Genomic DNA, 24,443 nt, shown 5'->3' with positions numbered 1-24,443 from the left:
ACGAATGTCAGTATGATGGCCAAAATGACAGGCAAGCATGTGATTGTAACTGCAAGAAGATGTACTCATGTTTTATATGTTAATACAATGTTACTATTTTTTACATGAAAAAGGTAAATATCAACAGTATTGTCCAACTATATGTCCAATATTTTACATATGTATTTATACTCATAAAAATAATAATTCAGTTTCTAGATGAAGAACTGAGGCCCAGACAGTGACTAGGTTTTCAAACTCTACTGCATGTTGGTATCAAGGATAGTGGTGTCAGGCCAGAGTGATCAATTATATAGACTCTCTGGAAGTATGATAATCTTTGTATTATCATTTTTTTTAAAGCTCTCCAAGTTAAACTTGAGGACAAGTGAATTAGGTCATATTAGGTCAGAGGTTAATACAACTCATACTATTGATAACTTGGGTAAGTGTAGGTTAGCTTCTGCTATGTTCTCAAGTATGCTGTTTATAAGAAGAGGCTGATCTCTTGCTCAGTGCTTCAGAAAGGTGAGCTATAAAACTGTACAGGTAAGGTCACAACTTGATCCAAATAACAGTTGTGCTCTGGTTTAACCTAGAGCACTAGTTCTTATCCACGGGTGATAATCAGACTCAGAACTTTAAAATAAATAGATATCTAGAAACTATCCTAGACTAGCTGAATCAAGTCACTAAGGGTAGTACCTGAGCTTGGGAACTTTAAAAAAAGTTCATGATTTTGATGCCCAAACTTACATGGAGCTCTCTAGGAATGTGCCACATGGTATGTCTCTAGCTGTATTTGGTTAAGTTATAGGGAAGCAGAATTCAGCTTAAGACAGAAAAATAACTTTAAAAATTACTTAGTGCTACCCAGCTCTTTTAAGGCAGTGAGCTCTCTGCGGTTGGACAAATCAAGGTAGAAGTAGGATTGCCACATGCTGGGAATGTTCTCAAACGATTAAGAATTTGGATCACCTGATGTTTCAGGTTACTCCCAACTATTGTTTTTTTAGCCAAAACTTGCAATGGATACACATGCTGCCATGAGAACTCATGATTTTATGAAATATCATAATTACTTTGTCTCTAAAACTCATTAGAGTTAAGTACTACTCCTGGAACCTTGCCTCTGACATTACTCTCATTGAGGGGAATACTTTTCGCCTCCTCCTCGTGCTTGTATGCAGGGAAGGGAACCTCTTCCTGCTCCTTGGAAGACAGAATTGTGGGAAGCAGTTTTGCAAGCCTGTATTTGTTGCTTCTCAACAAGCTGAATCTCTCCTGATGAGTGGTTTTGGGAAAAGGAACTGAGGATGCGTGCCTCTCCTCTGCCCTGAGGGTTGGCTCTCTTGCCTTGACAGCTGACATGAGCTCTATCCTTCCTCTGAGGCAGTCCTCTCTAAGCAGGGAGATCTCACAGGGAGTGTGGCTGGAGAACAAGTCAAGTAACTCTTCATTCAGTTAGTAATAAAACTGATATTTTGATCTCAAACTCCCACGTCTTATTTCTCAATTTATTCCAAAGTGAAGAAGGGAATAAGAGAGCTGGTGTCCTTAAACCCCATAAACGTCATGACAGAGTCATGAACTGTAATTGCTGGTTTTTATAATACTTGTGCTCTGCAATGGCTTTCCATTATATGTTGAAGTTAGTAAACAATTATATTCTAAAGTACAAAGTACTTCTAATGTACAAAACGAACAAAACATATGAAGTCCCCTTTCTTTACTGGCATCAAAAATGTGGGAATTCTAACAGCCCAACTATCTGTCTTTAGGAAACAAGAACATCTGCCAAGCTTCCACTTTGTTGAGAATAATCTTAGTCATGATCTGCAGAAGTTGGTCCTGGACAATTTGAAGACAGGTCTTCTTTATCTGTAATTTATGTGAGGAAAAAAAACAATTAATACAAATTGCACAGTAAACTATTTTAGAAAATTGTTTCAGCATAACATGTATTTTGTAGTTGTGTCTGCTTCCTTACTCTGCTAAACAAACCAGGAAAAGATACAACAATAACCCCAAATTCTTCACTCTCAAGTACACAGTCCTTAGGTTAAAGTTAAAGCTGGCTTGAGCAAGTGCTAGAAAAGAAAGCACTTGTGTCTTTAAGACATCTGACATGTTTTAACCATTTCTTTCCTTACAATGAAAAAAAAATGGAGTGGATTTCAACATCCTGATTTTTATGGTTCACAGACAATATTCTACGTAAGTACAAAAAAATTAGTTCTAAAAATTTACTATATCTTTCTGGTAGCTGAACAACTGTAGAAAAATAAAGCATGAAAAAATTTATCATCTTCAACTGACTGAAAAATTCTTTCTTGTGAAATAGAAGACTGAAAAATTCCCTTCTGCACATTCAGTGTCTGAAAAGTTAAAAGCACCTTTAATTAACCCTCAGTTCTTTCTCTACCCCCTATTTCTTTAAAGCATTCATCCAACATTGCCCTTTGGATGGAATAAAAAATTTCCATTGTCTATGGAAATATGACTTTCATAAAAAAAAATCAAAGCCAAAATCAAAGAGCATTTGTATCCAATAGTTTTCAAAAGTATAAAGTATCTTCTTACCTTCATAGGCTGTTCCACACCAAATACAATACAGATGTTCTTCTCTTAAATAACTAGTCAGTATTTGTAATTTTTCCAGTACCTAGGATACAAGCACATTAATGGTTTACACCTAACAGAATTTTTGTTTTTAGGTCTCTTAGATTACGCTGAATTACCCCAAGGCCATAAATCTTCTGATACACTCTCAGTCAGTTAGGAGAGGTGTCAAGGGTGGAATATATTAGAACATGTCCCAGTTTACTAGCTACCCTATTTCACTTCTGTCAGACACAACACAGACCACCTGTTAACATTTCAACAATAGATTGTGGCTGGCTCTATTAGAATCAGCATCCTTTATAGAGACCCCTCCTATTAATAGGTTCAAAGAATCTGGGTGAAACTGTCTCACTCTGCCACTAGTTCTCATCAATGGTTTCCTAGTTAGGTGGAACATAGATTTTTCAAATTGTGAATGTTTCCAACACACTCTTTTATACAAGTAACCATGGAAATGTGTATTCTTTTCTTGAAAACTCTCTACTTACTTTGAATTGTGTTTTTTGACTTTGTTTTGTTTGTGGCTGAGTTGGGCGGAGGAGGTACTCAGAATTACTTGAAGAGGTTCAATAGGAAACAAGGTAGAAATCAACAGAATTTACATTGGCAGCTTATACATCATCCAAACTGAGGTGAGAAGGGTAAACTGAAGCTAAAAGGGCCATTTACATGAAGTTTTGATTTAGGGTTAATAAAATAAACCTATAATGTAGTAGTTCTCAACTAGGAGTGATTTTTTTCCCTCAGGTGAAAATTTAGCAATGTCTGGAGACATAAGAAAGCCTTTCTCAGTGATCAAAGCAAAGAAATAGAGAAAAACAATAGAAGGGAAAGACTAGAGATCTCTTCAAAAAATTAGAGATATCAAGGGAATATTTCACTCAAAGGTGGGCGCAATAAAGGACAGAAACGGTATGGACCTAACCAAAGCAGAAGATATTAAGAAGAGGTGGCAAGAATACACAGAACTATACAAAAAAGATCTTTGTGACCCAGACAACCACACTGGTGTGATCACTCACCTAGAGCCAGACAGCCTGGAATGTGAAGCCAAGTGGGCCTTAGAAAGCATCACTACAAACAAAGCCAGTGGAGGTGATGGAATTCCACTTGAGCTATTTCAAAACCTAAAAGATGATTCTGTAAAAGTGCTGTACTCCATATGCCAGCAAATTTGGAAAACTCAGCAGTGGCCACAGGATTGGAAAATGTCAGTTTTCATTCCAATCCCAAGAAAGGCAATGCCAAAGAATATTCAAACTACTGCACAATTACACTCATCTCACACGCTAGCAAAGTAATGCTCAAAATTCTCCAAGCCAGACTTCAACAGTACATGAACCATGAACTTCTAGATGTTCAAGCCAGATTTAGAAAAGGCAGAGGAACCAGAGATCAAATTGCAAACATCCATTGGATCACTGAAAAAGGAAGAGAGTTCCAGAAAAACATCTATTTCTGCTTTACTGACTATGCCAAAGCCTTTGATGGTGTGGATCACAACAAACTGCAGAAAATTCTTCGAGGCGGGAATACCAGACCACCTGAGCTGCCTCCTGAGAAATATTTATTCAGGTCAAGAAGCAACAGTTAGAATTGGACATGGAACGATAGACTGGTTCCAAATCGGGAAAGGAATATGTCAAGGCTGTATATTGTCACACTGCTTATTTAACTTATATGCAGAGTATATCATAAGAAAGGCTGGACTGGAAGAAGCACAAGCTGGAATCAAGATTGCTGGGAGAAATATCAATAACCTCAGATATGCAGATGACACCACCCTTATGGCAGAAAGCAAAGAAAAACTAAAGAGCCTCTTGATGAAAGTGAAAGAGGAGAGTGGAAAAGCTGGCTTAAAACTCAACATTCAGAAAACGAAGATCATGGCATCTGGTCCCATCACTTCATGGCAAATAGATGGGGAAACAATGGAAACAGTGAGACTTTATTTTGAGGGGCTCCAAAATCACTGCAGATGGTTACTGCAGCCATGAAATTAAAAGACACTTGCTCCTTGGAAGAAAAGCTATGACCAAACTAGACAGCATATTAAAAAGCAGAGACATTACTTTTCCAACTAAAGTCTGTCTAGTCAAAGCTATGGTTTTCCCAGTAGTCATGTATGGATGTGAGAGTCAGACTATAAAGAAAGCTGAGCACCGAAGAATTGGTGCTTTTGAAATGTGGTGTTGGAGAAGACTCTTGAGAGTCCCTTGGACTGCAAGGAGATCCAACCAGTCCATCCTAAAGGAAATCAGTCTTGAATATTCATTGGAAGGACTGATGCTGAAGTTGAAACTCCAATACTCTGGCCACCTGATGCGAAGAACTGACTCATTGGAAAAGACCCTGATTCTGGGAAAGATTGAGGGCAGGAGGTGAAGGGGACAACGGAGGATGAGATGGCTGGATGGCATCACCAGCTGACATGAGTTTGAGTAAACTCTGGGAGTTAGCGATGGACAGGGAAGCCTGGTGTATTGCAGTCCATGGGGTCGCAAAAAGTTGGACATAATTGAGCAACTGAACTGAACTGGAGACATTTTTGGTTGTCACAAGAGGGATGTGCAGTGGATGGTGGATGGAGGCCATAGATGCGATGAAATAACTTACAATGTACAGAACAGCCCCACAACAAACAATTACCCAGTTCAAAATGTTAATTGTGCCAAGGCTGAGACACCTAGCTTAAGGAACTGGTGCTAAAACATACATTTAATGTGGCTGATTCATGTTGGTGTCTGGCAGAGGCTAATACAATATTGTAAAGCAATTATCCTCCCCCACTCCAAAAAAACCCAAACAAACCATACACTTAAATCTTCACTCTTATATTCATCTTCATCTTGTTCTTTTTCTTCCTCTGTCTCTTCTTCAGTTTCCTCTTCAGGCCTCAACCAGTACCAGGCCTCCCTGGGAACTTGAATATTCTGAAAATGGAGAATTATTCCCAATTAAACAAAGCTGAACATAAAGATTATCACAAGCTTGTTCATGTCAACATGAGTTCACTCTTTCAACTAAATATTTACTGCTTTAGGTTCCACACCATGGAACAGTGCATGTGAGTTCAGTTGCTCAGTTGCGTCTGACTCTGACCCCAGGCTCTTCTGTCCGTGGAATTTTCCAGCTTAGAATACTAGTGTGGGTTGCCATTTCCTTCTCCAGGAGATCTTCCTGACCCAGGCATCAAACCTGAGTCTCCCGTGTCTCCTGCATTGAGGATTCTTTACCACTGAGCCACCTGGGAAGCCCTGTACTATGGAACTATAGGGATGCAAAGCCCAGTTAGAATACTGCCTCCCAACTGCTGACAATCTAGTAGGGAAAAGAAGCTATGGGGATAAGTGGCTGAATGGGTATAAAATGATACACATAGCTAAGAAATCTTAAGTATCATGACATATATTCAAAATAACATGCTATGGAAACACTGAAAAGTGAGAGATTGCTTCCAGCGACCTATTTATATAAGGGAAATTTCAGAAACAATTTTTGAGACTTTAAATGAAGTCACTTTATTTTGCTGGTAGATGAACCATCAAAATAAAAAAAATTAAAGAAGAATCAAATCAAAAATTGAATTTTGAGGACTACTGAAATCTGAAATAGCATTCTACATGATTTTACTAGTTACAGACATGGAAGTTACTGAATATGGACTGAAAATAGGCTATTCTGATTGGCCAAACATTCAAATGAACAGAATTTCCACATGTAATAGTCTGAGTAATCAATATTCAAATAAATGGAGAACAGTTAAGTGAAAAACGGTATTTAATGCTTAAAGATCATTCAGAATATGTTCCTACAGTGAACAAGTCATTATTGTGCATACCAGTTATCATAGATCAACAGTACATCTGAAAGTTTTAACAGGCAGATACACTAAGCTTGGAGTTTTCTCTCTCTCTTTAAAAATAAATGTAGGGGACATTCCTGGTGGTCCAGTGGTTAAGACTCAACACTTCTAATGCAGAGGGTACACTTCCAATGCAGAGGGCACAAGTTTGACCCCTGGTCACACATGCTGTGTGGTGAGGCCAAAAAAAACATACACGGTAAATCATACTGGGTGCCAAAATACTTTACCAAACTGAAAGCAGGTAAAAGGATTACCTTCTGAGTATCCAATTGTTGACAGGCTCTCTGACTTCTTCTAAGATCTCCTTCTAGCTTCATTTCATCTTGCTTATTTTTAAGTCGAATTCTAATTCAAAGAAAAAAATAGTACACTAGAGGTCTGTGCTCTCGTAATCCATGTTAAATGCCCAAATACCAGGAAACATACCATAATAAAGGAACAATGAAACTAAAGACAGCTCAGTTACCGAAACTGTTCTGCTGCTCTTTCTTCAGCTTGGCTTTTCATGTGAATCTTTCTTCTGTAGCTTTCCAATTTTTCCTCTGCTTTCCGTTTTAATAATGTCTCATGACCAATGCCACTTTTCCCTGCTCAAACAGGAAACACTGATGAGAAACTTACTGACTTTATGTGTCAAAATGCGACAACTTAAATTTTTTGTTTTTCTGGCCATGCCTTGCAGCTGGCAGGATCTCAGTTTCCCACTCAGGAATTTAACCCAGGTCCTTGGCAGTGAAAGCATGGAGTCCTAACCACTGGACTGCCAGGGAATTACCTAAATACTTACAAATTAAATGCAATTCTAACTTCAGTACAATCACTCAAAATCATCTGATAAGAAGGACAGGAGAAAACACTGGAGTTTTTTTTAAATCCAAATTCACAATTTGATTTTCACAAAGATTATCATTCTGATCTAAAAAGATGTCAATACTATACACATTTTTTTTTCAAATTGGGAAATACGTATCAACAGTCATGCTTTTATAGAAATTTGATGAACAAATAAAAAATATATATTTTTCTCTTTAATTTGTCCAATTATTAAGAGAAACATTTAGTGGATAAATCAGGATACTTTTCAGACATTCAACAGATAAAAATAGCTTTGTATTTTTGATGGTCACAACAATTTTCCTGTAACTTTTATGATTTAAATTTTATTTTATACTCATTAAAACTTACTTTTAGTTTAAAAGGTCTATGAGTTTAACTAAGAAACATTTTATATGATAAGAACTGTAACAGTACCACCATAAAAAACTATTTATTAAACAAGTATATGTGCTATATTTAAGTATAAGTTGTTATTACCAGCAAACAGCCACAACAGTAATTACACACCTGTTTTGACATTGAGAGGAATTGGTTCAACAATACCATCTCCTAAAAAAAAAAGAGAACAAAACACAAATTACTTTAGAAATTCTTCCTCAAACTACTGGTAGATGCAGTATGCAACTTTACAATGTTCTATACATATCCCTTCCAGTTTCAGGGATACTCAAAACTGGAACTGAACATCAATACTCAACATCAACTACTTCCCTTGGCCTTCAAATACTAAGTCCTCAATAAAGCTGATGGACAGCCTCCAATGCCGCCTAAATGTAGCAATTTCCATTGATATATATACATGAGGGTGGCAGCCTTAAAAGAGAGCAAAGCCTTGCGAGGGAAGTCAAAGCAATGGCAATAAAGGAGAGAAGAGAAAAACAGCTTACAGAAGACACTATGTATATGACCTCTATCTCTTAATAAGCAATCTCATTCCTAAAGCAGAGGGGAGAACTGAGCTTCTCCAGCTGAGGGGTCACCCAGGCAGCTGCCACGCGCACAGAGCAAGCAGGCCGGAGTCCTGCCATCATCCTAGTGTTGCTCCCCTGTCCTTTGGGCCACGGAACTTTGCTTTAAGATATTTTTGATGTGGGTCATTTTCTAAAGTCTTTGTTTTGGTGTTTTTGCCATGTGGGATCTTAGCTTTCTGAACAGGAATCAAACCCGCCCCCTCTGCATTGGAAGGTGAAGTCCCAACTACTGGACCACTGGGGAAGCCCCCCTTTCTTTTTTAAAGAAACACTGATTTATTTATTTGGCTGTGCTAGCTCTTAGTTGCAGCATGCAGCGATCTAGTTCCCTGACTGGGAACGGGGGTGCATCGGGAGCAGAGCGTTAGCCACTGAACCACCAGAGAATGCCTGGGGCCACTGCACTTCTTAACCCTTCTCTTGTCATCCTTCTTAGCTGCTGCCTCCATGGCAAGCCTCATCCATCCCACTCCTTCAGGGCCAAGCTGGGCTGCTAAGCAGCTCTGGATGGCTTATGTCTGAAGTGGCTATGGGAAGATGGAAGTGCTCCATAAGCTTGCCAGCATACAAGAGACCAGGAAGCTTAAGTCGTTTCAATTTCTGTGTAGACAGACAGTGAGGAAAGAGTCATCACTGGTCCCCATCAGTAAGTTACCATTCGGTGGTTAAGGACAGCTGTTCCTTTCTGGCTCTGACTCACCGCTCTTGCCGAGGGCCTGACCACTTTTATACCCCATCTTCTGAAGCAGAGCAAACCCTTTGTTTTCGCGGCCGAGGGCGTTCTTCAACCCCGTGTCACGTCTCTCTTGTTCTTCTTCTTTTATGCTCTTCTGTCTGTTTTTCAGATTCGCTTCCTGTCGCTTTTCTTCTTTTCGGCGGGCTTCCCGGATTTGCCTCAGCATTGGCAAGCCTGGTCTGACATCGTCTCTGAAGAATGAGGGAAAAGGTTATTTTAGACTAGTACATGGAGGTTTCTCAAAACTTTGCCACTTATTCACTTGAAACTACTTAATATTTCAATGCTACCTTTAGGAGCATCTCTGTTATCACCACTATTAGAACGTAACCAACGTCCTGTGAGAATGGCTGTTTTGGTAAAAACGATGAAGGCTGGTATTAGATGGTAAGAAACAAAATGTAGAGTTGAAAAAATAAGAAATAGACTAATTTTTCTAGGAGGGTGGCAATGATAAAAGGCTACTCTCAAAAGTAGAAACCAGATGTGAAAAGATAAAGGAAAAGAGTAAAATGTTCTTGGTAGTGTGGAATAAAAAGAAGTAAAATGCTCAGCATTAGAAGTATCTTTGTATCACAGACATGTAGAAAATGTTCTCATAAAGCAGTGAGACGAAATTTCCAACCTCACCTTTAAAATCAATGGCATTGCTTAAAAATCTCCAGTTCCTTAATGTCTTACATGTATCATTATATGGGGTGTGCACATTTACTTACTGGACATTAATGAAGGAATCAGACATATAGTCCTCCTCTTCTTCCATGTTCAACTTCATATGGCAAAAGTATCTACAAAGCAAACAGGATGAAGTAACATTTTTTTTTAAGATGCAGATTCAAGGTTTTATTTCAAACCCCAGTATGACCACTTACTGCTAAGTCACTTCAGTCATGTCCGACTCTGTGCAGCAGCCCCCGTCCCTGGGATTCTCCAGGCAAGAACACTGGAGTGGGTTGCCATTTCCTTCTCCACTTACTAGATGTGTACAATCTTGAAAACATTACTGTACCTTCTTCTACCATCAATTTTTAAAATTTATTTTTAATTGAAGGATAACTGCCTTACAATGTTGTACTGGTTTCTGCCATACGACAACATGAATCAGCCGTAAGTATACACATGTCCCCTCCTTCTTGAACCTCCCTCCCAACCCCCCCGTCCTGCCCTCACTCCATCCCTCCAGGCTGTCAGAGGGCACTGTGTTAAGCTCCCCGTGTTAGACAGCAGCCTCCTACTAGCTACCTTTTTCACATATGGTGTGCGTGCATGAATGCTAAGTCACTTCAGTTGTGTCAGACACTTTGCGAACCTATGGATGGCAGCCTGCCAGGCTCCTCTGTCCATGCGATTCTCCAGGCAAGAACACTGGAGTGGGTTGCCATGCCCTCCTCCAGGGAATCTTCCCGACCCAGGGATAGAACCTGCATCCCTTACGTTCCCTGCATTGGCAGGTGGGTTCTTTATCGCTAGCACTACCTGGGAAATCCTTTACATATGCTAACAACTACTAATTTTCAGTTTACCACAATGGAAATAAACTTGCATGCATCCTCAGCTGTGACCTTTCTCTCAAACCCTACTCCATATTCAACTGCTCTTTTGACATCCTTCTGGGTTGAGCCCTCAAACTCAACAATCCAAACAACTCATTCTCTCCCCCACGCCGACTGCCTTTATCTTTGTATTTGCTAATTAATATCGCCACTATCTCTCCCTTCCTGACCTCTTATAAACCTCTGTCCACTCTTCTTCCACATTATCCCTCATGGGCATTTTTTTCTTATAGTTGTGACCACTACTTTAGTTCAGGCATTTCTTTCTCACCTGAACTGTCACAACTGCTTCCTAACTGGTCTTGTTGCCTTTGCCCTCTCTTCCAATCCACAGAGGTCCTCTATGACCTCTCCAAAGTGTTTTGTTTTGTTTTTTTAAATATAAGTCAGGGCATGTTACTTGCTGGTTTCAAATCCTTCAGCAAATTTTCCCCTGTGGGCAGTGGAGGAACCATCACTTTCACATGGTAGCAGAGAGATCCCCCATAATCTGATCTCTGACTCTTTTTCAGGATTCATTACTCATGCCACATGGTCTCCTTGTCCTCTGAACACACTGCAGACAGTTCATTCCTCCTAGGCCTAGGCTACCCGCCTTTACAAAGGCCTGTCTTGACCACTCCAGGCCTCTCCACAGCACTTCATGTTCAAGCGAACGTTCATTGCTAACTGCTGCTGCTGCTGCTGAGTCACTTCAGTCGTGTCCGACTCTGTGCAACCCCACAGACGGCAGCCCACCAGGCTCCCCTGTCCCTGGGATTCTCCAGGCAAGAACACTGGAGTAGGTTGCCATTTCCTTCTCCAATGCATGAAAGTGAAAAGGGAAAGTGAAGTCGCTCAGTCGTGTCCGACTCTTAGCGACCCCATGGACTACAGCCTACCAGGCTCCTCCATCCATGGGATTTTCCAGGCAAGAGAACTGGAGTGGGGTGCCATCGCCTTCTCCGTCATTGCTAACTAGATATAGTTAACACTTCACTTATATGGAAACACTTTTGAGGACAGTTTTAGCCAAAATAGTTAAAATCATGTAATAATTAGCCCTTAAAGGGATAAAATAATTATCCAGAAAAGTGTACTTCAAACTTTCCAGTGTATATGAATTGCCCTGGGATTTTCTTGGGGCTTCCCTGGTAGCTCAGCAGTAAAGAGTCTGCCTGCAACGCAGGAGACGGAGGGAGACGTGGGTTCAATCCCTGGGTTGGAAAGATCCCTGAAGAAGAGCATGGTAACTCACTCCAGTATTCTTGCCTGGAGAATCCCCATGGAGAGAAGAGCCTGGTAGGCTACAGTCAGTCCACAGGGTCGCAAAGAGTCAACTGAAGCGACTTTTAGCATGCAGCATGTTTCTCAAAATGCAGTCTGATTCTGAGCTCGAGTCCGAGGCTCTCCATTTCTCACAGGCTCCCAGGTGCTGTCAATGCTTCTGGTGCAGTTGCTGGAGGCAAAATGGAGTCACTTGCTGCAGTGCACACACGCTGTTTCGGCCTGTTCATCATCCCTCCTTTGGGAACTCAGCCCTCTGCCTTCCTTGTGGTTCTACTGGAGGGTGGCAATTAGTACTTCCTGAGGCATAAGGTGGCCAGTTATAGTACCCTATCCTAGTAAGAGGAGAGGAGATGACCTAAACAGGGCAAATAAGCATCTCTTCCTCTGTTGCTGTTATTCAGTTGCTCAGTTGTGTCCGACTCTTTGAGACCCCAAGGACTGCAGCACACCAGGCTCCAGAGTTGGCTCAAACTCATGTCCATTGAGTCGGTGATGCCATCCAATCGTTTCATTCTCCGTCTCCCAATGAGTCGGCTCTGCGCATCAGGTAGCTACAGTATTGGAGCTTCAGCTTCAGCATCATTCCTTCTAATGAATATTTAGGGTTGATTTTCTTTAGGATGGACTGGTTTGATCTCCTTGCAGTCCAAGGAATCCTCAAGGGTCTTCTTCAGCATAACAGTTCGAAAGCATCAATTCTTCAGCGCTCAGCCTTCTTCATGATCCAACTCTCACATCCATACATGACTACTGGAAAAACCATAGCTTTGACTAGACAGACCTTAGTTGGCAAAGTAATGTCTCTGCTTTTTAATGTGCTGTCTAGTTTGGTCATAGCTTTTCTTCCAAGGAGCAAGTGTCTTTTAATTTCATGGCTGCAGTCACCATATGCAGTGATTTTGATGCCCCCCAAAATCATCTCTTCCTGTTTCCATTGTTTCCCCGTCTATTTGCCATGAAGTCATGGGACCAGATGCCATGATGTTAGTTTTCTGAATGTTGAGTTTTAAGCCAACTTTTTAGTTCTCCTCTTTCACTTTCATCAAGAGGCTCTTAAGTTTTTCTTCGCTTTCTGCCATAGGGTGGTGTCATCTGCATTCAGTTCAGTTGCCAGTCAAGTCCGACTCTTTGCGACCCCATGGACTGCAGCACACCAGGCCTCCCTGTCCATCACCAGCTCCTGGAGTTTACTTAAACTCACGCCCATTGAGTCGGTGACGCCATCCAACCATCTCATCCTCGGTCGTCCCCTTCTCCTCCTGCCTTCAATCTTTCCAAGCGTTAGGGTCTTTTCAAATGAGTCAGCTGTTCGCATCAGGTGGCCAGTCTGTGTATCTGAGGTTATTAATATTTCTCCTGGAAATCTTGATTCCAGCTTGTGCTTCATCTAGCCCAACATTTCGCATCATGCACTCTACTTATAAGCTAAATAAGCAGGGTGACAATATACAGCCTTGACATACTCCTTTCCCGATTTGGAACCAGTGTGTTGTTCCATGTCCAGTTCTAACTGTTGCTTCTTGACTTGTATACACATTTCTCAGGAGGCAGGTCAGATGGTCTGGTATTCCCATCTCTTTAAGAATTTTCCACAGTTTGTTGTGACCCACACAAAGGCTTTGGTGTAGTGAATGAAACACCTACTTAATATAGCAAACATTTTCATTCTATTTAATGATCATTAACGACTTCCCTGGTGGTCTAGTGGTTAAGCCTCTGTGCTCCCAATGCAGGGGTATGGGTTAAATCCTTGTCAAGGAACTAGATCCCCCATGCTACAACTAAGTAGTGCAGCCCTACAAATAAATAGATAAAAATAAAAAGAAATATTAATTACCATTAACAGCTCTGTAAGATAGGTACAATTGTACTGTGCTTAGTCACTCAGTCATGTCTGACTCTCTGTGACCCCATGAACTGTAGCCTGCCAGGTACAGTTACTCCTGCTTTAATTAAGACTCAGTATAGGTAAATAATTTGCTTAATACCACACACACACACACAAACCATGTCTCAGAGCTGTTTCTACTACAAATAGGATTAGATTATTTTTAAGGGACCTATTTAGCTCTAAAGGTCTATGCAGACAAGAATAGGAGTTACAGGTCATTTAAGCCCCCTTTTTATGGGTACAATGTTTCCCAGCATCATCTATTCCCATGCAGCATAAGGATAAACTTCACAAGGTGATAATCCAGACAGAATGACAGTGGCTAGACAGCAATGGATTTCCCTGGTGGCTCAGATGGTAAAGCATCTGCCTACGATGCGGGAGACCCGGGTTTGATGGAAGACAGCAATGGAAGTGATGAGAAATCACTGGATTCTGAGTATATTCTGCAGATAGGGATAATGGGATTGGAGGTGGCATGTGAAAAATTGATGCCAACTGTGACCCTAAGGCTTTTGGTTTGAATATCTGGAAGAATGGAGTTACCAGTTCTTGGAAATGGTCAGATTGCAGTATCAGGTTTTGGTTTTGTTTGTTTTCTGGCAGAGAGCAGGCGGGAGGTGTCAACAAGAGTGCTGCTTCACCCCTGTGTTCATAGCAGCTCTTCACAATAGCCAAGACATGGAAATAACCTAAATGTCCGCTGACAGATGAATGGATAAAGAAATGGATAAAGAACAAAACAATGCCATTTGCAGCAACATGGATGCAACGAGAAATAATCATACTAAGTGAAGCAAGTCAGAAGGAGAAAGACAAATCCCATATGATACATGCTGCTGCTAAGTCACTTCAGTCGTGTCCGACTCTGTGCGACCCCATAGACAGCAGCCCACCAGTCTCCCCCATCCCTGGGATTCTCCAAGCAAGAACACTGGAGCGGGTTGCCATTTCCTTCTCCCATATGATATATGTGGAACCTAAAATATGACACAAATGAACCTATTTATGAAATAGAGACAGAATCATGGACATAGAGAAAATATACTGGTGGTTGCCAAAGGGAGGAGGTAGGAAGACGGATGGATTGGTAGTTTGGGAGTAGTAGATTCAAAGAGAATATATAAACAACACCACCTTACTGTATAGCACAGGGAATTACAGTCAATATTTTGTGATAAGACATAATGGAAAAGAATATGGAAATATATATATGTATGTATAAATGAGCCATTTTGCTGTACAGCAGTCGCTGTACATTGCAATATACAACACTGTAATTCAAACATACTTTTTTAAAAGAAGTGATGCTTCGAATGTACTGAGTCTCATTACACATCCAAGTGAAGAGATGGACTAAGTAGCTGGAAGACAGCAGAAAGATGACAAGAAACGCCTCAGTCCCAAACACTCCCTGCAGGGACGGCCGATCCCTTCCCTCCTGGCGCCCCTCCTAGGTGCAATCGTCCCACAAACTTGATCACTCGTGGGTGGGAACATAGGAGATGGTGTGATGGCTAGTTACAGCCAGTGTACAGGTCACCACTGTTTAACATTCGACAGGCGCCCACAGCCCCTTACCTGGAAGCTCTAGTCGCCCCAGGCCAGCTCTAGAGAGCGCTTGCAGCGCAGACACACACCAACGTAAGGACCTCCGGGTCTCGGCTCGCTCCCGAGTTTCTGAAAACAGGATCAATAGGAAACCCGCGGCAGGCAGGGTGGGCGGGCGCGGTTAAGTGCGCTTGCGCAGGATCAGCCTTCCGCGCACGCGCTCTCCCTGCGCTTCCTGCCGGCTGGAGTGTGGGAGGCGGGGCATCCGGGTCCCTCGGCGGCTGCTTCAGGCCCTGGAGCTCTGCTGAGGCGCGCCTGCCAGAAATAGGAGGTGAGGCCGCCGAGTCTGCAGCTAGAGCCTGCGCGTTGATACATCCCCTTCCCCAGAGCCCCCGCCACCACGTTGTCAGAGGGCTGGGGACGGAATTCCAGTTCGTAATGAACACTTTCACTTTTCAGCCGCCGACTCCTGGGGTTGACAGCCCGGGTGACCGGCGCCCAGGCCTGCGGCGCCTCCTGCATTTCCCCCAGGCCCGGCGCAGCGCTTCGGTTCTCATAATAGTCGGGTTTACCTGGACCAGCTGCGCGCGCGGCCTCTGCCAGCTGCGTTCCTGCCCCCCAACCCCCGCCCCGGCGTTGCAGCTGAAGCTTCGGCCGCGGGCATCTGGCCTCCCGCCGCCACCTCATCCTCCCCAAGGAAGACTCTCAGAGGCTTCCAGGGTGGCATCTTTCTGCTGGGACGCCTTGAAGTCCTCCTGGGGCAGGTGCAGCTGGGGGAGGGTGCTGTGCATCGAGCAGAAGGAGAGAAAAAAGGAGGGTGGGTTGTCATGCTCGGCTGATGTTTGATATTGGTGTTTCGGTTTTCCGTTTATGAAATGGGTAAAGGACATCTTTTTTTCTTCTGGAACCATGCCTTTTTTGCACTGATTATTTTAATTTTCCTTTGACCCTATTATCCATTCTTTTTCAACAAGCATGACTTTCATTTGTTTTTGTTTGCACCCTTAGCCTTTAAAATCAGTTTCTCAGGGTTTGCCTCGAAGTTACATACGTGTCCTCCAAGTGAGATGAGAAATAAAGCCTTGTATTTCTTTTCTTAGTGATTATATTCATGAAGCTTGACTTTTAACATGAACAAGTCCTTACAAGAATTTTAAAATTGTTTATTTAAGGTGTGAATTTAAAACTTCAGTCATGGAGTTAGCCCACAGTTTATTGCTCAATGAAGAAGCTTTGGCTCAAATCACTGAAGCAAAGAGACCAGTTTTTATCTTTGAATGGTTGCGATTTCTTGATAAAGTCTTGGTTGCTGCCAACAAGGTATGGTATTGCTTTTTATCTAGTTAACGTGTAAAGAATATTATGTGTACATGATTTGTAAGAAAGCACATTATGTTTTGGAGGTTGTGGGTCACTTGAAAATATTACACTGTAGTAAAAATTTCTTGTCCTTCCTTTTTCTATCCTGTGGCAAAACTGAAACCTCATTTAAATCCAACTTACTGCTTGGATAGAGGCTTCATATTTCTTCCTGGACATCTAAATTTGAGTGGAGAAAAAGAAGATTATGTGGCTGCTATCACCTTAAATTCATTATCTCCAACACCAAGTGGTCCCTTAGTGCTGTGTAGCAGTTTCAATATCTTCACTTGTCTCTCTGAAGAGTTAGCCTTTTTTATTTTCTTTCCTTCACAGACTTTTCATCCAAAGTACTTTTCAATATTTGTGTTTTACTTTCCGTTTTTAAAATTAGATACTGTGTTTAAAATTAGGAAATCAAACATCTGATGATCTTTTACCATCTGCTCAAATTTAAGAGCAAAGGGTATATATGTATACCTATACCTATAGCTGATTCATGTTGAGGTTTGACAGAAAACAAACAAAATTGTGTAAATCAATTATCCTGCAATTAAAAAATAAATTTAAAAAAAATTTAAGAGGGAGTAGTAAAAGTTTGCTGGGCAGAGTGACGTTTGTTAACTGTGCTTTGCCATACTGGTCCAGTTCTTTAAGGAACTCGTTATAGGTTTCTCTTGGCTAGTCATTCCCCACAAGAGCCTTTTTTTACTTTAAAGTGTCCTAAGGTATATGACTAGCTGCCTAGTTTCTAGGATACGGTGGAGAAGGCTGGGGACTTCAGCATTCAGTATGTTAACTTTTACTTAGTCCCCCTGTTGTCAGTGTAGTTTCCCAGCCCACAATTGTGCCTGAGCTTGCGAAGTCCAGAATGAAGGAGAGAGATACGAGAGTCTTACAGCTTCTTAAATAGACTCTCAGTCATTCCCTTCACTTCGAGGTGCAACTTTACTCTCTCCTCCATGAGAACTTTGATGCCTCAAAACAAAAGCCACAACATACATGAGCTTTTAGGGGGTTCTGTGTTGGAAGTTGGGTATCTTCTAGCTTTCCCTATTGAGTATAGCTCATTCTTTGTTTTCTTTGCCTTTGTGTACTTGTGCTTGTTAGTTACGTATTTCTTTGATTGCCCTGGAGTATTAGTTTCTGTAGAGACAGAGTTAGCACATGGATTCATTACAGTCTTTTTAACTAAAAGTTCCTGTTTTCTCTTAAACTCACTCCATCTGGGTATGTGTTGCCTCCATTTCACTGAAACAGATCTTCTTTTGCCCAAGCCAGTGGTCAGTATTCTGTCTTAATGGACCCATCAGCAGCTTTTCACCTAGCTGATCCTCTGTCTTGAAATACTTAAAACGTTTTTTATTTTGTTGTGAAATTGAAAAATAAAAGGAGTATGTAAAAAGTTATCCAAATTGTGAAGCATAATAATATGAACATCTGTGCTCCCTTCACTCACATTAAAAAATAAATTGTTAACAGTACTGTTTGTGCACCATTGGTGTGAAGCTTTTCCTATTTGTGGTTCCTAAGAAACTGCTTTTAGTTCTCGTCCAACTTCACTAGTTACTTCTCCTCTTTTGCTGGCTGTTTCTCAGTCCTGGGGACAATGGTTTGTTTTTGTTTTTGTTTTTAAATACATCTTACTTATTCCTTCAGTGACACCATCTAATGTCATGACTTTTACTACCATCTACATAGTAATGATTCCCAGATATCTAACTACCTGCTCCACTTATACCTCTTGGATATATAAATGGCATCTCAAAGTTAAAACCAAATTCTTGATTTAACCCTCCAAACTTGTCCTCTCCCCAGTACTTTCTATCAGGAAGTGACCATTTCATCGTTCTGGTTGCTCAAATCATAAACCTTAGAGTCATTCTTCACTTCCCTCTTTTTCTCAAACTTCACATCATGTTTCTCAGAAATTCATATTGGTTCTACCCCTACATATGTCCAGAATTCAATTATGTTTCATTATTTCCATTGCTACCACCCTCATTTCTCATCGAATTTTTGCCATGACTTTTTAAGTGCTCACCATGCCTCTAACCATGTACGTTTGTAGAGTATCCTCGGCTCAGTAGTCAAAACGAGCCTGTTAGAATATTTAATCAAGTCCCTCTTCTGCTTCAAACTCTCAGAATAAAATAGAGTTCTTACAGTGGTGTCTGAGGCACTGCATGACCAGGTCCCTTCTACCATTCTGACTTCATCCCCTGCTGCTTCCTCTATCTTATTCTGCTCCAGCCACACTGACTTCTCTATCCTCAAGCATGCTGAGCAAGGCCTTTGCATTTGTTTCCTGCCAGGAATGTTCTTCTCCCAGATATCTGTATAACTCACATCTTGATTTCTCTTCAGGTTGCCTTTTTCTTGCTTGCTTGCTTGCTAAGTCACTTCAGTCGTGTCTGACTCTGTGCGAACCCATAGACGGTAGCCCACCAGGCTCCCCCGTCCCTGGGATTCTCCAGGCAAGAACACTGGAGTGGGTTTTCTTACTCGTCTCTATATCAAATAGTAAGAACTTAGACTGTTCATGTTTATTTGTAAACACTCTTTCTCCCCACTAGAATGTAAACTCCTTGACTGCAGAGGCTTTGTCTGTTGTGGTCACTCTTGCTCCCCAGTGCCTAGAATAGTGCATGGCATGCACATGCACAATAAGTATTCCTTTAATGAATGGATGAATTCTCAGCATTGATTATGAGTAAATCTGAATATTTTTTCTGTTGCCTAGGGCTCTTCAGTTTCTTTTGGTTTCCTTTACTGAGCTATATGGCTTTGTGAGGTACTGACTTTGCTTTTACAGGGGACCCTAGCTGAGTTCTAAGACATTAATTTGTCCATACACTCAATATTTTACATCCTTGGATTGTTTTATTTTTTAATAAGCCAGTGTGGAAACTTTTTGGATATAGAGTAGTCACTTTTACTGATAGCTGACTTTGTGGAATTGGAGAAGAATGAAGGAGAATATTTAATTTCCTTCAAATTTAAACAGAACAACCATTTGGACTAAAAGATACAATTATGTATAAGAAAAAAAATTGATGTTCTTTTTTTTTTTTTAACAGACTGATGTCAAGGAAAAACAGAAAAAACTTGTTGAACAATTAACTGGATTAATAAGTAGTTCACCTGGACCACCTACACGAAAATTGTTAGCTAAAAACCTTGCAGCCCTTTATAGCATTGGGGATACTTTCACTGTTTTTCAAACACTTGATAAATGTAATGACATTATCAGAAATAAAGATGACACCGCAGCCTACTTACCAACAAAATTGTAAGTACTTACTTTGAAATTAACCCTTGAAACTTGTTTTTTTTTTCAGAGTAATTTATCTCAATAAGGGAATGGCAACCCACTCCAGTATTGTTGCCCGGAGAATTCTATGGACAGAGGAACCTGGTGGGCTTCAGTCCATGGGGTCGCAAAAGAGTCAGACCTGACTGAGCGACTAATACTTACACATCATCCTAATAAAGGGCTGCTGATCATAAAGATTCCCAGGTAGATGGAGCCTGGGGCATACTGTTGACAGTAAAAGCTCTAAGTAGGTCTGGGGAAGGAGTTCTGTTTCAGCATATGATCCATTGTCCCTGGGACTTGTAGCAAACTACAGAGAATTGGTTTGATGTCAGCAGTTTGCATAGGGGTTTCTGGTAATTTTGAAGGAGATAATATTCTTGGCTGGGATGGAAAGAAAAAATTTTCTAGTGATGAGATTGATGCAGGAACAGGCAAACTATAGCCCCCAGATCAAATCCAGCTTACCACCTATTTTGTAAATAAAGTTTTATTGGAATAGGACATGTTCCTTCATATAGTAGCTGCTTTCATGCCAAAATGGTAGAGTTGAGTACCTGAGACAGAGACTGCTTCCCTGGGAGCTCAGCTGGTAAAGAATCCACCTGCAGTGCAGGAGTGAAAAAGTGAAAGTTAGTTGCTAAATTGTGTCCGACTTTTTCCATTTCCACGGACTGTAGCCTGTCCTGCTCCTCTGTCCGTGGAATTCTCCAGGCAAGAGTACTGGAGTGGGTTGGCATTTCCTTCTCCAGGGGATCATCCCGACCCAGGGATCATACTTGGGTCTCCTACATTGCAGGCACGTTCTTTACCAACTGAGCCACTAGGGAATGCAGGAGACCCTGGTTCAGTTCCTGGGTTGGGAAGATCCACTGGAGAAGGGATAGACCACCCACTCCAGTATTCTTGGGCTTCCCTCATGGCTCAGACAGTAAAGAATCTGCCTGCAATGTGGGAGACCTGAGTTCAGTCCCTGGGTCAGGAAGATCCCTTGGAGAAGGGAATGGCTGGCTACCCACTCCAGTATTCTTGCCTGGAGAATTCCAGGGACAGAGGGGCCTAGCAGGCTGCAGTCTGTGAGCAACTTTCACTTTCACTTTATTGACTCCCAAAGTTAAGGACTTAACCCAACTCCAAGCACATACTTGTTGTTTGGATCTAGGGCAGATGTTTTCACAGGAAGTCTTGAGGATAATGGCCTTAGGGATGCACCTTATGAGAGTCCATTAAGAAAATCAGCAGTTATAGTACAGTGAGGAGTGCTGTGGGAGGGAAAATAACACCTGAATAAACTTAGCTGTGGTGTGAGGGAAGAGCAGTGTCAGTGAGGGCTTCTCAAAAAAGCATCAGCCAAAGAAGAACCATCAAGGAAGGCCATATGGAAATGAGTCAAGTAAGGGGTTAAGATGGGAAAAGGGGAAGATGGATGTGATGGGTTAGGGACCAGCAAGTATTATGGAAAGGGCCAGGTAGTAAATAGGTTTGGATTTGTTGAATATCTTCTCTGTTGCAGCCATTCAACTCTGCCATAGACAGTATGTAAATAAATGACTACAACTGTATACCAATAAAACTATTTACAGCAACAGGTGGAAGGCTGGATGATGGGCCAGATTTGGCCTGCAGACTGTGTTTCCCAACCTGTTTTCTGGACAAAGAAAACTTATAACTGGAAACAGAGCTGGCTTATTTATATTTTATTTCTAGTACAGAATAGTGGAGGGGATAAGTTCAGGAGAAGATGATGAATCCAGTTCTGAACGTGCTGAGTTTGAGTCCACGTAACAGTGTGTAGTAGGCAGTTGGAAATCCTGGTCTGGGTTTCAGAGACCTGAGCTGAGAATGTTGTTTTGGTGAGTAGAGAGAGAGTGGAGATTTGGGAGTAGGCTGAACCTGCAGTCTGGATAAAGTTACCTAGGAAGAGTGTATTACTGTTTTGAGAGGAGAAGGTGCCAAGGATACACCTTCACAACACCAGCGTTCAAGGAGCCAGGACCAGTATAACAGCTTATGGGGGAACTATTCTGAACTTGGACACTGGTGTTTAGGTCTGTTTTCAATGACATAGGTATGCTGTGATTAAATTTTGTGTTGTTTGGGATGCATATGGATCTTAAAAGTGCTTTCCAGTTTACTCTGGAGTTTGGAGGTATGTTCATAGTTTTATGATTTAGTTCTCCATTACTTAGCAAATCCATACATGATTTTATAGTTCTGATAAAGCAGAATTTATTGCACATTACTTATTACTCATATGTATTTCCAGTGGGTTCATGGATTCTACTTAGGAATTCCATAATACATTCTGGCAAATGACCTCAGACATTTTTAGCTTTGTTTTCAGCCTATAGAGTATTGAAAAAAGCATGGAATTTGGGGTCAAAGAGGTGAGGATCGAGTCTCTGATTCTACTGTTTGTTGCTTGTAGGATAGTAAACTAAATTTACTTAATCACTCTCAGCCTCAGAGTAGCTTGTTCAGGACACATAGCTTTTGTGTGGCAGGTCCTAGGATTTAGGCACAGATTTGCAAGACTCCAAAGGATACATGCAGATTTCCCTGCAATGCAGGAGACGCAGGTTCAATCCCTGGGTTGGGAAGATCCCCTGGAGAAGGATATGGCAACCTACTTCAGTATTCTTGCCTGGAAAATCCTTTGGACAGAGGAGCCTGGCAGGCTACAGTCCACGGGGTTGCAAAAGAGACAGGACTTAGCAATAAAATAACAACAACAAAAGGAAAGCTTGGGTTTCTTTCCAAAGGACGGGTATGATTTATTATATGAATATATGTTTATTCTCTTTTCTGACAAGAATACAGTTTGATTAACCATAGTATTTGTTAACAATTATAAACAAGGCATTTTTTTCTAAAAAAGTTTTAGTTGAAATATACTTGGTTTACAATATTGTGTTAGTTTCAGGCATATATCAAAGTGATTCAGTTTTTACATATATTCTATATATATATATTTTTCAGATTATCTTCCATTATAGGTTATTATAAAATATCGAATATAGTTCCCTTTCGGAGAAGGCAGTGGCAACCCACTCCAGTACTTTTGCCTGGAAAATCCCATGGACTGAGGAGCCTGGTAGGCTGCAGTCCATGAAGAGTTGGACATGACTAAGCGACTTCACTTTCACTTTTCACTTTCATGCATTGGAGAAGGCAGTGGCAACCCACTCCAGTGTTCTTGCCTGGAGAATCCCAGGGACGGGGGAGCCTGGTGGGCTGCCGTCTATGGGGTCGCACAGAGTCGGTCACGACTGAAGCCACTTAGCAGCAGCAGCATAGTTCCCTTTGTTGAACAGTAAATCCTTATTGCTTATCTATTTTATGTATAGTAGTTTGTATCTGCTAATCCCATACTCCTAATTTATCCCTGCCCTCCTCATCCCCTTCGGTAACCATAAGTTTGTTTTCTTTGTCTCTTAAGTCTCTCTTTGTTTTGTATATAGATTCATTTGTATTTTCTTTTAGATCCCACAAATAAGTGATATCAAATAATACTTGTTTTTCTCAGAGTGGCTTCTTTCACTTGGTAGGATATTCTCTGGGTCCATCCATGTTGCTGTAAATGGCAGTGTTTCATTCTTTTTTATGGCTAAGTAATATTCAATTGTGTATATATGTACCACATCTTCTTAAGCTGCCACCTGTTCTGTTGCCATCTGTGCCATCTGTTGATGGGCATTTGGGTTGTTTTCATGTCTTGGCTATTGTAAATAGTGCTGCTATGAACATTGGGGTGCATGTGTACTTTTGAATTAAAGAGTTTTTGTTTTTTGTGGATATATGCTCAGAAATGGGATTGCTGAATCATATGGTGGTGGTATTTTCAGTTTTTGGAGGAACCTCCATATCAATGCTGTTTTTCATAGTAGCTATACCAGTTTACATTCCCACCAACAGTGTAGGAAGGTTCCCTTTTCCCTACACCCTCTCCAGCATTTATTATTTATAGATTTTTTTTTATGCTAGTCAATAATCAACAAGGTGTTATTGAAAGTTTAAAATTTGTGGACAAAAATATCCTGCACAAATACAAATTGATTTCTGAAAATTAAAAAAGACAAAATTATTAATCTGAACAGTGACTGATGAAAATGTCAATTCTTACAGGGCTGCAGTGGCTTGTGTTGGAGCATTTTATGAAAAAATGGGGAGAATGTTAGGCAGTGCATTTCCAGAAACAGTGAATAATCTTTTGAAATCTCTGAAGAGTGCAGAGGTAAGTTTTACAACAAGTATTAAATGTTTTGCTTGTGGTGGGAGTTAGGTGTTAGCTAAAACCTATATTTGCCTTTTTTTCTGTTAAGTGCATTACTCATATGGGTTAACAAGAGGGTAATTTAAAATTATTACTTGTAAAAGATATTACTTGCCCCTTATTTTAATGCATAGCTCCTCATATTTCGAGGAGAAAGGAAAATATGCTTTTCCTTAACAAAGAAGAGATTTACATTAATCCCAGGGATATTTTTG

At 41.0% G+C, this 24,443-nt stretch overlaps 2 protein-coding genes across 4 annotated transcripts in view; one reads left to right on the top strand and one right to left on the bottom strand.

Moving 5' to 3' along the window:
* Nucleotides 1–304: 304 nt before the first annotated feature.
* GPATCH11 (G-patch domain containing 11) lies at nt 305–15,489 on the bottom strand. Of its 2 annotated transcripts, XM_040224637.1 has the most exons (10): nt 15,311–15,460; nt 13,518–13,634; nt 9,733–9,804; nt 8,981–9,207; nt 7,817–7,858; nt 6,939–7,059; nt 6,727–6,817; nt 5,421–5,537; nt 2,563–2,644; nt 1,572–1,860 (listed from the first exon to the last, which is right to left on the bottom strand). In XM_040224637.1, exons 3-10 carry the CDS (start codon nt 9,789–9,791, stop codon nt 1,805–1,807), a joined length of 795 nt encoding a protein of 264 aa, XP_040080571.1. In that variant the 5' UTR covers nt 9,792–9,804; nt 13,518–13,634; nt 15,311–15,460; the 3' UTR covers nt 1,572–1,804. The 2 variants fall into 2 exon arrangements, with proteins under 2 accessions (XP_040080572.1, XP_040080571.1); XM_040224638.1 differs by lacking the exon at nt 13,518–13,634 and having other exon boundaries at nt 305–1,860; nt 15,311–15,489.
* Nucleotides 15,490–15,510: 21 nt separating this feature from the next.
* HEATR5B (HEAT repeat containing 5B) overlaps nt 15,511–24,443 on the top strand; it is a 96,773-nt gene continuing 87,840 nt past the window's right edge. For both annotated transcript variants that reach the window (XM_040224633.1, XM_040224632.1), the window contains exons 1-4: nt 15,511–15,611; nt 16,453–16,600; nt 19,720–19,931; nt 24,081–24,189. In XM_040224633.1, the coding sequence (XP_040080567.1) occupies nt 16,475–16,600; nt 19,720–19,931; nt 24,081–24,189 (447 nt within the window). In that variant the 5' untranslated portion in view covers nt 15,511–15,611; nt 16,453–16,474. The remainder of the gene's footprint in view (nt 15,612–16,452; nt 16,601–19,719; nt 19,932–24,080; nt 24,190–24,443) is intronic.

Source organism: Oryx dammah, unplaced genomic scaffold (genome assembly GCF_014754425.2).
Source record: "Oryx dammah isolate SB20612 unplaced genomic scaffold, SCBI_Odam_1.1 HiC_scaffold_25, whole genome shotgun sequence".
In the NCBI taxonomy this organism is placed as follows: Eukaryota; Metazoa; Chordata; class Mammalia; order Artiodactyla; family Bovidae; genus Oryx; species Oryx dammah.
This window is presented reverse-complemented; position numbering and strand designations above follow the sequence as displayed.

What these genes read in the sequence shown, in the direction of transcription:
- GPATCH11 (XM_040224638.1), bottom strand. Translation starts at nt 9,791, where the DNA reads ATGAAGTTGAACATGGAAGAAGAGGAGGACTATATGTCTGATTCCTTC. An exon ending in AGAGCAGCAGAACAGTTTCG is followed by an intron (nt 6,818 to 6,938) that starts GTAACTGAGCTG and finishes TCTTTGAATTAG; the next exon opens with AATTCGACTTAAAAATAAGC. An exon ending in ATAAGAGTGAAGATTTAAGT is followed by an intron (nt 2,645 to 5,420) that starts GTATGGTTTGTT and finishes CTTGTATCCTAG; the next exon opens with GTACTGGAAAAATTACAAAT.